General features: G+C 36.9%; 1 protein-coding gene across 3 annotated transcripts in view; it reads right to left on the bottom strand.

Annotated features, from left to right (window-relative positions):
* The window catches only part of grm4 (glutamate receptor, metabotropic 4), a 216,720-nt gene that overhangs the window by 52,423 nt on the left and 150,048 nt on the right, over positions 1-14,249 (bottom strand). For all 3 annotated transcript variants that reach the window (XM_053498325.1, XM_053498326.1, XM_053498327.1), the window contains one exon: positions 11,646-11,862. In XM_053498325.1, coding sequence (XP_053354300.1) covers positions 11,646-11,862 — 217 coding nt within the window. The remainder of the gene's footprint in view (positions 1-11,645; positions 11,863-14,249) is intronic.

Raw genomic sequence — 14,249 nt, 5'->3', positions numbered from 1 at the left:
ACCTAGTTAAATGAGAAGGGCGAGTGCCACAATGCAAGGATGCTATTTCAATATTATAGACAATAGAAATAATTGCAGGATGAATTCTTTCAGGAGCATGCAGGAGTGGGAGTAAACAAGCGGTCCCACATACACCTCTTCACTTCATACAATCTAATATCAAAGATTTTTTTAACAAAACCAAAAAAAATAGTAAAAAGCCTGGTATTACTGTGCAAACAACAGCAGTTGACACAGTTTATGGGTATTACACAAATACATATTAAGTAAGCTGTTACCTTGAAATCCATAAGCTCTTTTGTGATTCTTTAAGGTGAAGTGTAAAAGCATAAATCTTGCAAATATTCAGCATATCCTTTATATACAGAAACACAGTGAATACTAAAAGGCTAAAAAATAACAAAAAACTTAGTTTGTGTGTGTGTGTGTGTGTGTGTGTGTGTGTGTGTGTGTGTGTGTGTGTGTGTGAGTGAGTGAGTGAGTGAGTGAGAGAGAGAGAGAAAGAGAGAATTACTGTCGTAGCACATAAAAGGTACAACAAAACATTGTTTAGCTTCTCTAAAATCTTGCATACTGTATATAAACACTATAAATATATAATAGTTGTAATAAAATAAATACTTTCTAAAGGTGAGATGGTATTATAATAGCCTTGCATGCACACATCAATGGATGTGTGTGTGTGTTTTGTGTTCATGTGTCATGTATGTGCACATGTATGGAAGTGGTGGAGGTTATGATTATGGATTTTTTTTTCAGCTCTAGAGAAAAAGCTGTTCCATAAATTAACACACCCCAATGTTTGTGTGCCTGTTAATCAACCACCTAAAATTCACCTACATAATCCATTTTTATTCCTCAAACTTCTCTTAATTTCACTCCTCCTCAGGAGTCTCAGTGTCTATGTAAAAAAAGATACTACCAAGCCACACCCTGCCAGAGAAATTATTATTCATGTACTGATTGTTTCGCCTGGACATCAGATTTAACTTCCCAGCATGTGCCTTCTACCATATCTGAGAGTATTTCTGAAGAATTTCCACTATCTCACCCTCTCACTGTTCTGCCATCGTCCAACTGTTTAATAAAAAAAACAAACAGCAGGGGTTTATTCTGAAAGAAAGAAAGTCTGAAGGTCAAAATGGAAGACACAACCACCTTTAATTGCAATCTACTTAGTTGTGTGTCCCCATAAATTACTCAAAATGAAATGCAACGTACCTTACTGATTGCTGCAATTCTTTTATTTTTATTAATCTAATTGCTTTTCAGTTTAATATAATCAAGGTAACACGACAATAAAATATAGACTAATCACTGGCCAATCACAGCAATGATATGCAGGAGTTATGAAGATTACAGACTGTAGCTTTAGAGAAGTGTAGCTCAGACTAATAAAAACAATTCTCTTCTATTAAACCGTATTTCAAGTCAACTAAAACTTTGCAGTATTAATACAATTTTTTTATTTTATTTTAAGGTTAACATAATGCATTAACATAATTTCTGCGCTGTTTATTGTAAAATGTTTACAGTAACAATACTGATAACAGCATTTTGGATTTCTCTGCACAAAATGTGGAAAGAAATCTTAAGGAAGTATCTTAAATCCATACAATTAGATGATGATCTCCAGGGAAACATTTTTGAATAGGCTTTTTGACTTAGACCACATCCAGGTTAGCTCTTAATGTTGCAACAATTTATATATACACTGTCTAAATTACGTGAACATATTGCATATTGAGAAACACTATTTCTTAAATTTTAGGAAATATTTTGTACATCCCCACCTCCACTACGTATATTAATCTATTTAATATAGCCTGAACAAATTTACACACATTGTGTAATACTGTACAAGTTTGATTCTACAGACATGCCAAAGATCACACTTATGAATTAGGAAACTGTGTAAACTGTGCATGCCATAAACAACTTTAATGAACTCAGCACTATGTTTTCTAGCTAGCCATTTTTATGGTGAATTGCCTTGTGTTACTCTTGTACAGTAAATGTACTTATAAAAAGCACTGATTAATTTTTTTGGAATAATAATATTCCTATGTTCCTTCTATGCTTGCAAGGCAACCCCCTGACATTTTTGGTCTACTACAGTATGATTTGCTAAGCATGCTTTAATGAAAAAATGCAGGTTATTTACTTCAGCCTAGAATAATTACAGACTACAGAAGTGTTTTTGTCCTGCAATAAACCTCAGCCTTTAAAATAGATAACTAGTAATTTTTTGTCTTAGGTAAAAGTGCAGATCAGTGGAGTACATGAGTCTAGATTGTTTTGGTAACCTGGAAGATTTTAATGGCTTTGCACCCCCGGGCTCACATGTTCCCTCATGCTTGTTGATGGTGGAGCAGCGGGATGTTTTTTCTCCCACAGTGTCCTCATGACTGCGCTACCTACTGACTCTCCCTTTTTATTATGCTGCCATTGCTAAACCTGCTGGAGACTGTCCTTGCACTCTTATTACAATATACATCCTTTTAGGTTACTATATGTGCTTATCATCCATAATAATCTGTTGTTTCCGTTCACCAAATTGCACATGAGTCCCTGCTGCCCAGTCTGATGCCAGGTGCAGGATGTGTCATCTTTTCTTGCTGTAGCTCTCCTCCACCTATGAACCTGTCTGCTTCTATTTCTCCTGTTTATTCAGCACTGAGCTATATTATGTTGACCCTGCAAAACATTTTATTATTTAAAGGCTTGCCTTACGGCTGCAGTGAATAATGTCATATGGAAACCACGGATCAACAGTTGTCTTGTGCTCATTCTAGGATTCCTCCTCATATTAGGATCAGATCAAATAAGGGGAAAAATCTGTTCAATCCAGCCTGGCCCTATGTAAAAAAGTAATTGCCACTAAACACAATAACTGGTTGTGTCATCTTTGGCGGCAACAACTGCAATCAAGCGTTTGTTATTACTGCTAGGGAGTCTTTCAAATCTCTATGAAGGAATTTTGGCCCAGTCTTCTCTGCAGATTTTAAGTCACCCACAATGCAGTGGTTTTGAACAGCCTCAGCATCAAGGTCATGCCACAGCATCTTAATCGGAATTAAGTCCAGACTTTGACTAGGCCATTAAAAACCCTATTTTTTTTCTCATTCTTTTTTTTTTTTTTTTTTTTATAGAGACATTTAGAATTGGACTTGCTTGTGTGTTTCAGACTATTGCCCTGCTGCATAACCCAAGTGCCCTTGAGCTTGAGCTCATGAACTGATGGCTGGACATTCGACATTCTCTTTTGGGATTTTTTGTAGAGCGCAGAATTCATGGGTCCTTCAATTATGGCAAGTAGTGCAGGTCGCAAAGTGACAAAGCAACCCCAGAACACTCCCATGGATGCCATTTTGTCCAGTACATTTCTTAATGTACTTCAGTGTTGTTCTAGAGTCTGGATGAGTCGTTGTTGAGCTTCTGGAATAATTTTAGTAGGCCGGCCACTCCTTAGAGTGTTTACCACTGTTCCAAGTTTTCTCCATTTGTGGATAACTGCTCTCAACATGATTTGCTAAAGTCCCAAAGCCTTAAAAATGTAACCCTTTCTAGATTGACATGTTAATTACTGTGTTTCTCATCTGCTCTTGAATTTATTTACATCTGAGCATGATGATACGTTTTGAGATCTTTTAGCATGCTTCATTTTGTCCGACACGTTTTAAACAAGTGATTTCTTTATTCAACAGGTCTGGTAGTGATCAGGCCTGGGTGTAGCACATGAAATTGTATTTAGCTTTAGAAAAAATATATTATATAATTTAATATATAAATAAAACCAAAATGTAAAAACTCCATTTAAAACATTTTGTTTTTAATCTGATTATCTAATTAGTTTGATCTAAATTATTTAAGTGTGACAAATATGCAAAAAAGAAAAATCAGAAACCGGGCAAATACACAGCACTGTAGGATTACCATAAACGTCATAATTACCATGCCATAATTTATTGCAGAGCACAGCTCAGAGCAGCAGTGCAACACACACACACACACACACACACACACACACACACAAAAAAAAAAAAAAAAAACATAGTGCTGGAAGCAAACTTGATTTCACATGGATGAATTTCCAAAAAGGCACAGGCAGAAAAATAGATGTCCTTGGTTTAAAGATTAGAAAAAGAAACTCAAATGTACAGTTCCTAAAAAAACATGCAAATATGCACTACACTCGGGGTGTTCAGTTTATCCTCATATGATAGACAAAATTATTTCTGTTGTTAAATTTAACACAACTATAGCCAGGAATATTTGTTATTGACAAAGTGACAATAGTGTTTGCAATAAGGCCTGTAATCAACACCTGTTCAATTTGGCAATTTACACGTCACATAGCTAAATTCAGATCAGACTTGCATTTTATGACAGTTCACACATGATAACAAGTGAATCTGAAGTGGACATGCACACATCGATGCACACATGCACATATGCGGATACAGCATCTACTTTAAAACACTTCATATTTCTGGCAACCATTCATTGATTTCCAAGAATGGATGTAAATTAAGTAAAAATATGCTTGTCAAGGTCGTCAAGCAGTTAGTTTGCTAAATTTGTTGAAGAAGGATAGCATTAACTAATGGCTAGTATTAGCTGTTTTAGTAATGTGAACATACAGTGGTAATTGATGAAATTTTTCGTTTTCCCTTCGAACCACCATGTGCAGATGCTTCAGATGATTTTCTGGGTGGCCAATTCAGGTTATTATTACAATTACGATCATGTAGTTCACTTGATTCAGCAGACAGATTTGTTTTTAAGCTGCAGCATCTGCTTCTGAAAGTGTGAGGCTTCAGGGAGGTGACAAATGCTCTATGTATTGTTGCAGCATGTGATGGGACAGGCTACAATAAATGTCGTATTTGTTTTACTGTATAGTGTACCTACAGTTCCACACAGTTTAATGTGGCCACAAGATATTAACATGAGCAGACGGTGTAGGCTATTTTTTTCTTTCTCTCCTAATTCACAATTTTTTTAAATAATGCCAGTCATTTTGCAAATTGGTGAATTTTGCTGTACTCTCCTGTTAAAAAACACGTCCATGGCTTAATGAACAAGCTAACCACTTTTCTTACAGTTCACAATAAAGCAATGTAAATTATATATATATTTTTTCACATCAGTCCTTGAATTAGGATGTCTCATCTGATTTCCTCTATGATTTCCTCCAAATACATACACACATGCATACACACATACATACATACATACATACATACGTGTGTGTGTGTGTATTTTTCTGTTGTTATATAAAACATTTAAATGAGATATGCAGATGTCCACATTGTCCCCTGTGTAGGCCTATGGCTTTGGCGAACTTCATAACTTAAAGGAACCCATACGCTTCATGATCTTATTTTAAAACTGTTATGCATGTTTTTGAATTCTGTATTTAAGTCATCTAAACATGTACAAAAAAAAATATAAAAATAATAATAAAATAAATAGACCAAAGCTAAATTAAAACATATTACACCCAGCATTACATAAGCAGTGCCTAATTCCAGCCTTCAAGTTTCTAGTCAACCTTAGCAAATGTATTTGAAAAATAAAATGCATCAAAGGTTCTAAGCCTTTAAGGTTGGATGTGTGCAACCCTGGTGGAGACTAATCTTTCCTTTACATCTTTTTTTTTTGTACTTGAGAAAACCAAAAAAAAAAAAAAAAGGATTTATTCAATACCTGCCAGCTGCTGAAGTGATATTCTGTAGGCCTAATACAATATCAGAGCCATGCACATGCAACATTTATTAGCCAAGACAAATGTCTTAAGTAATCAGTGCGATCACGGGCATGCACATCTCACTGAATTATTAAGAAATAATTCCTCAACCAACACTCGGCTCCCATATTGATATATTTGAATCACTCCATTCTATGTGACATTACTGATCATATTAAACGGTGAGTCAGCAGTGCAAAATGAAAACAGCCTGAGTACTGAATGGTACATAATAACAGGTATGTCATAGGGTATTACATTTCAGGTCTTGAATTACGCAGAAGTCACACTGCTAAGTATGTTACGATATAATATACATCAAACAGAGCTTTAAAGAACAGCCTTTATGATGCAGCAGATCAAAATCCCTCACTGTAACTGTTATCCTGCGCGCTTGCTCTTTCAGCTTCCATGCTAGATAAGAAATAACCACCACGGTTGTTAAAAGAGAGCAGAGATTCATAGGTGCTTATATGCCTGTAGGACCTACAGGATGCACTAACCAATTATTTTCATTTTACTATTATTTCGATCTTTATTCAATTAATAAAAGACATTTTGTTTTTAAAAGGTACATCATATTAAAGTGTATATTTGGATATACATTAAGGCTCTTTGTTCATTATAAAGAAGGCTATTATTGAAAAAAATACTTCATATAATATCTGAGATGTAAGACACTTTAAACACTACCTACTCAAAAGATAAATAGCCTCTTCTTTATCTTAGAGTGCTCCCTTGTCTGGTTTATGGGAGCACTTGCACTTTCAGGTAGGTTGCAATGCTGATGGCCAGTAAAAGGTGGGCCAAGGTGTAACACTGGCACTACTATCACAGACATGTCCACACAGATTTCTTCTTTTTTGTATCCTAGGGGATAACAGGAAGGATGTAGTGATTTAACCACCAAATATCAATCACAAATTGTGTACCTAAACAGATAATGCTTAATCTGTTATATTATATGTGTATGGAACAATATAGTGCAAAATGTATCACTGTACCCAGTAAAGAGGGTCATGACTTAAAACTGTGTGTTCAGCCACCAAGGCCTCAGTATGACTCTAGAGAGCAGATACTTCCCACTGTAGGATGGGAGCGCATGGACAAGCTGTCCAATTAAATAAGTGATATTTCCTTCAGCCATAAGATGAACATGTATGAGAGTATTGTGTTGGTGGGAACAGGATGTTGAAGAAGTGTCATGTAAACGTATATAAGCATGCATCATAAAGGAGACGAGAGCATTTTCCTCTGCAGAGAAACTGCTCGGCTGTATTCAGGAAAGAATAAAGTCTATTGGCCTCAACATCCCTGGTCCCCGGAGTGATCTTTGCATCTTTGGGTAATCGTCGCTGAACTAGCCACAACAAGAGCGGGTTGTTCTGTGGGTGCAGTCGTATTTCTGATTCTCATAATAATACGCTTGAACTACAGGCGATCAGTGACAACATTACTGGCTTTGTGAACGATGAGCCACAGGTCCCTTGAATTGCTTGAGCCATGTTTTCTTAGGTGTAGCATGCTGAACTCTCCACTTCGGTGTTCATTTACTTTATAGGATTTTTTAAGGCAGCCAGCTGATTTTCATTCTGCAAACATAAGCAAACCATCACAATCTTCGGTTTTGTAGATGGTACAAATGTTGGTTGTTTACCACTGTCCCGTGTGACTTTGTTGCATACAGTATATGAAACTACTTGGATCTAATGCAGGCAGCACTTCTGGAAAACCTGGAGTTTGTTCAGATCGGGCTTGAGCATCGTCCATGTTTCAGATTCTTAACAAGAATTGGCAGGATCAGTCTTCAGAAGAAGAGGATTTTGGTCTTGAATGTGATGTTGGCGTTCTTCCAGAGACACCACTTAAGCAAGGCGAATGCTGCTGTTGCCGGACCAATCCTGCTGTGTACTTCAGTGGTGGATTACACTTTCATCTTCTGAACCAGTGACCCCAGATACTTGAATTCTGAAACCTGTTTGATGTGCATGCCATTGAGATGCACATTGACCCATGATCTATCTGTTGTCAAGACTTTGGTCTTATACACATTGATCTTCATATGATAGGTGATATGGACGATGGCATAAAGTGTGTTAGTTGCCTCAGCAAATATGATGCTGTTATTAATGAACATCAAATCAGTTAAAGTTGCTCTCGTTGTACCCGATAAAAGCTTGAATGCTCCTCTCAGCCAGTTAAGCCATTGTATAATGTTTGGAGAAGTTAGATGATTGTGTGAGTGTATTAGGAACAGTAGCAAATACTGTCACTCACTCATGCACTCATCTTCTGTACTGCTTTCTGTACTGGGGCCGGGGTTAGCTCAGTGGTTAAGGCATTGGACTACGGTTCAGAAGATCCCAGGTTCAAACCCCACAACCACCAAGTTGCCACTGTTGGGCCCTTGAGCAAGGCCCTTAACCCTCAAATGCTCAGATGTGTAATGAGATAAAAATGTAAGTCGCTCTGGATAAGAGCGTCTGCCAAATGACTAAATGTAAATGTAAATGTAAATGCTTATACTGTACAGTGTTGTGGGTGGCCTAGAGCAAGGAACATGAGTATTCACACACACACACACACACACACACACACACACAGACTATTTGGAACACACACAAATTGGACTAATTTGAATGTCTTTAGACATTCAAGGAAGGAACACTTAGACATTGAAGGAAACCCATCAAAACACATCAAAAACATGGAGAACATGCAAACTCCACGCACATAGACCAGAGGCAAGAATAGAATCCACAACCCTGGATGTGTAAGGCCACAGTGCTAACCGCAGTAGACAAAAACACAGAGCTTATTCAATTCAGATTTAACAAGTGACCATGGTCTTGCCTTACAGAATTTCGAACCATGTAGAGCTACAAAGAGCTATGTGTCTTTGCTTTGCATCTAGCTAACAGTTCAATGTCAAAGAAACAGCTCTTTAATTCAGACACTCATAATAAATAAATAAATAAATAAATAAATAAACGAATATCAGTGAAATCTTGTCCAAGGTTTAACATTTACCCTTTAATTCTAATGCAGCTTATTTATGTGAAGATGTGTGTATTGTGACACCCTATTACATAACTGTCTATAAAACAAAAATGTATTTCATTTTATGTTACATTATTTCACAGTCTTGTTAAAGCTGATACCTGATGTATGAATCAAAATATGACTTGAACTTATTTTTCAAAGTATGTAGAATGTTTAAATAGATGAATAGCAGTAAACTTATTGACAAGTTTACTCTTAGTTTATGTTCATGCTTATGATCATTAAGTACTTTAAGCAACACGGAACACTTTGGTTGCATTTTTCAAGAATGAGCCAAAGATAAGATTTAATGAGTGTAAAGCTGCTCATTTCACCTGCATTAATTTAAGCTGACGTATAAATGTAGTTAACAAAACGGCTAATTTAGCAGCTAATTCTCTATATTCTATACTACTTTAACGCACACATAAAGTTTTGCATTATTCTGGAATAAACTTAGTTGCCTCAATTCTCTATATGAAGCAAAAGAAAGAGAACAGCAATTTTTTTTTTCAGCAACATTTTTCTAATATAAAATAAGCTTGTAGTGGACTGACTGAACATGAAACATAACATTTCCCTGGTAGTAAAACGTTCCATTCTTTTCAATGGCAAAGAACTCGGGCACATAAAAGAAGGATGCTGGTGGCAGTTAATTCCACTAGTATTGAGCGCATAAATTAAAATACCTTTCAGAAGTTGCCGGATTTCTGTATTGTAAATCCTTTTTTAATAGGTATTAGGGAATTTACATGAGATATAAGCTATAATCATCAAAGTGAACACACAAAAGTGCTTGAAATATTTTACGTTACACATAATAAATCTAGATTAAATGAGTTTCACTATTCCACAACAGTCTATTTTTAGTAGTTAAAAAAAATTATGCATCATATGTAATCTTTTTTCTGGCCTATTTGTGAAAAAAAGACTGTTTTATCATTCTTCCCACTATCATTATTTCCTTCTTCCCAATCCCACCCACATAAGAATAACTGCATCATTCTCTTACACTTGACACTTTATTTTGGGGGTAGGATTCCAGTTCCAAAGTGTCCCTCTATCTTTTACACCAGGTATCCTACATTTAGCTTGTACAGATGTGGACTTGGAAAATAATTACATAGCTGATGGCAGTGTCCCTACCATGTGATAAAATGTATCCCACCATTTGTTCTACTAAAATGCAATTTCATTCAATGTGAGAAAGAGGTAGGAAAATGCATGATTGTCATAGAAAATTTCAGGGTAATATTACACAGTATGATACAGCTATTGCTTTGTGCCCCTGAAGGGTTATGGAGATTGTTCTCATTCAACACCTAGTGAAATATGTTTGGATAATATTCATTCTTTGGGATTCCTAATGGGAACTACATTTGAATTGTCTATTGGCTTAAAGAAAATAAATGCCACCTTTAGGATACGAGTTTTTATGTTTTGCCTTTGCTCATTGTTGTTTTCCAAGACTATAAGAAGTATAATACATTTGCTGCAAAACTGTATCTTATTACTTTGGCTTGCACTAAATTGCAGTTTAATTTCACGGTGCTTAAATATTTCCTGGCTTCCAAATTGATTTGTCTTTCTCATTGTTAAATGTAATTCGATACTTTCGAATCAAATTCGCCACACACACACACACACACACACACACACACACACACACACACACACACATCGTAGCACAAAGGCCTAAGACAGTTATTTTACTAAATAACTGCATCACTGCGCTCATAGTGTGTGTATGTGTGTATTTACAAGGAGAAAACTAACAAAGGTACAAAGAAATACGTTCATGATGAAAGAGCCTGGTTGGTCAAAAGACCTCATGGAAACTTTTTCTTCACTAAAAATAAATTTCAATTTTCTATTTAGCAATCTTTTCAAAGTATTAAAAAACTGTAAAATTAACATGTACTGTAATGTTGAGAAACAATCCTGCTATATACAACAATTTAACATTTAAGTACTGTATGTTAGTGCAGGGTCAGGAGAGCAGACAAGCAGTTCAGTTCAGATTCAGGATCATTACTGTATGTTCAAGTTTACGTATTTATTCTGCATCTTTAAACCGTGCTACAGTAAATAATGAATAGTTTGAATCAGGTTTGATTCAGCAGGGAAAGCCCTGAACTATGTTGGACTATTTCAGTAGAATTTTAGATCTTTACTTACTTTAATTATCTTTTTTTCAGGTTGTAGTGTTGTTTTATCCCTATCTGCCTTTATTACAAAGCAAGAACCTATGCACTTCCCATTTGATATGGGAAAGCATGCCTAGAGGGAGCTTTAATGAGAGTTGTGTCCTGTTACTTTTGTGACAAGAGATAAAGCCAAACGTTTTCTTTGACAATTGGCAGAAAACATCTGCTGAGTTGTCAATCAAACTGAATTTGTAGTTTCGTCGAGAGATACCGATGTCTTTAGAGGCTTGGAAGTTTGCAACAGGGCAGCAAATAAATGACATCACACAGAAATATTTACAGTTAGGCTTCTAGGGACTCCACTGTCCATGGAGTTACTACTGTCAAACCATCATGGTTAAGCCTTTTAGGCATGAGACTACCACTATGCATACAGTAAGACATACAATTTCTATTCTAATTGGAAAGTTTACTTCTATTTTTTTCTCTGTAAATCCGCCCCACCTTTTACATCATACTGTACATTTCTATGTATTTTCACATTCTGTAGGACCATTTATGGTGCTATCAGTTGCGGTAAAGTAAGGAAAATCTACTAATGGTTGCTGAAAACTGAGCATTATTTTTTTACCAGCCAGCCTTGGGAAGGGTCTCTTTCAACAGTAGGACTTAAAACAATCAAGAACAGCTCAAAAGACACTTACCATCCTCACGGGACTTCTGAATGAAAGCATCCACACCGCTTTCACCATAATTTCCCTCAGATGCTACAGTAGAGACATAGTTCCACCCCATGTGTCGCACAATGTCCACCATAGCCTGGGCCTGATACGTGTCTGGAGGAACCACCCGAGAGAAGAAATCATAGCGTGTGTTGTCACTCAGCTCCGGTGCTGTAGAAGCATAGCTCACTTGAGGGATCTGTTAAAGGCAAGAGCAGAGATTTACAACCTCACTCAGTGTCTTAAGATTTCTTTTACTGCATTAAAGACTTAGTAGGGTAAAGAAAATAAAAAATATATATGTGAAAATTCTTGACATGTTAGTCAGTATTAGGACACGGTAAGGTTGTTTGGTTTTATTTGCCCGACAAAATGTTGCATTTGACCCTGTTAACTTCACCAAGGATTTTATTTTGGGAGGTGTCTTGCATTTTTACCACCTCCTGTCCCCAAGACCCACTTGCAGGAAGGAAAAGGTTACACTTGCTTGTCATGACTATCACCTCAGTGTTTAAGTAGCAGATTTAAAATGACAACATGATTTCACACTAACTCCAACGTCATCGTTCTCGCCACAGTGCCCCAACAGATGTACTATGCACAACATATGTATATCTGCACAGCTCCAGGCAGAGCATCAGTTTCAATATGCACTGGCCAGTTGTGTCAGGTTTAATATCTTTTTGCATTACTCACCGAAGAGGAAACCAACTCTCAGGACATTGAACGTGACAACTGCAGGTGGACTTGCCGAACGGAGTAACAAAGGCACAATCAGGGTATCTTTATGACAATTTTTGTCAGAAATTGTTTTCAATTGTTTACAGACTTTTTTTCCTCCTTTATACAAAATGGTATTTTCTGGTTAAAACAAAACAAACAGCAAATTTACATGCTAAGTTATAAATTACATTTATTTTAGTGACATTGACTTTTATACTCCAAGCCATACACACCTCTTTCAATGTGAACAGCACTGAATTTATTATGAATGCTTGACCGTTTCTTATTTCTGCTTTTTCCCTTTTTTATGGTTAGCCATGCAGTAAAATATATGGCAGAGGTGATCAAATGGCAACCTGCAGTTTCTGCTAAGTGAACCAACTATTTGAAAAATACTATCTACTGTATGCTTACACAAACAATATGACTTTAAGTTGTCATTCTGTTAAATGATCACAACTTAACTGTTTATACAGTATGGACCTGATTCGACAACATGTGTGTTAAGCGTGTATATATGTACTAGAATATACACTCACCTAAAGGATTATTAGGAACACCATACTAATACGGTGTTTGACCCCCTTTCGCCTTCAGAACTGCCTTAATTGTGCCATTGATTCAACAAGGTTGATTCTTTAGAAATGTTGGCCCATATTGATAGGATAGCATTTTGCAGTTGATGGAGATTTGTGGGATGCACATCCAGGGCACGAAGCTCCCATTCCACCACATCCCAAAAATGCTCTATTGGGTTGAGATCTGGTGACTGTGGGGACCATTTTAGTACAGTGAACTCATTGTCATGTTCAAGAAACCAATTTGAAATGATTCGAGCTTTGAGACATGGTGCATTATCCTGCTGGAAGTAGTCATCAGAGGATGGGTACATGGTGGTCATAAAGGGATGGACATGGTCAGAAACAATGCTCAGGTAGCCCGTGGCATTTAAACGATGCCCAATTGGCACTAAGAGGCCTAAAGTGTGACAAGAAAACATCCCCCACACCATTACACCACCACCAGCAGCCTGCACAGTGGTAACAAGGCATGATGGATCCATGTTCTCATTCTGTTTACACCAAATTCTGACTCTACCATTTGAATGTCTTAACAGAAATCGAGACTCATCAGACCAGGCAACATTTTTCCAGTCTTCAATTGTCCAATTTTGGTGAGCTCGTGCAAATTGTAGCCTCTTTTTCTTATTTGTAGTGGAGATAAGTGGTACCCGGTGGGGTCTTCTGCTGTTGTAGCCCATCCGCCTTAAGGTTGTGAGTGTTGTGGCTTCACAAATGCTTTGCTGCATACCTTGGTTGTAATCAGTGGTTATTTCAGTCAAAGTTGCTCTTCTATCAGCTTGAATCAGTCGGCCCATTCTCCTCTGACCTCTAGCATCAACAAGGCTTTTTCGCCCACAGGACTGCATCATACTGGATGTTTGTCCCTTTTCACACCATTCTTTGTAAACCCTAGAAATGGTTCTGCGTGAAAATCCCAGTAACTGAGCAGATTGTGAAATACTCAGACCAGCCCGGCTGGCACCAACTACAGTATCATGCCATGCTCAAAATTCTCAAAATCACCTTTCTTTCCCATTCTGACATTGAGTTTGGAGTTGAGGAGATTGTCTTGACCAGGACCACACCCCTAAATGCATTGAAGCAACTGCCATGTGATTGGTTGATTAGATAATTGCATTAATGAGAAATTGAACAAGTGTTCCTAATTATCTTTTAGGTGAGTGTATACAGTGTATACACCTGCTGGAAAGAATATTAGTTTACGTATTATTAGTTAGTTTACACTTCCAATCATTTCTGATAAATCCTGCCTTCTGCGTTATGATTGTTTACAAAAATT

The sequence above is a fragment of the Clarias gariepinus genome, chromosome 6 (genome assembly GCF_024256425.1).
Source record: "Clarias gariepinus isolate MV-2021 ecotype Netherlands chromosome 6, CGAR_prim_01v2, whole genome shotgun sequence".
In the NCBI taxonomy this organism is placed as follows: Eukaryota; Metazoa; Chordata; class Actinopteri; order Siluriformes; family Clariidae; genus Clarias; species Clarias gariepinus.
Note: the sequence above shows the minus strand (reverse complement) of the source record. Positions and strands in the feature narration are given on the sequence as shown.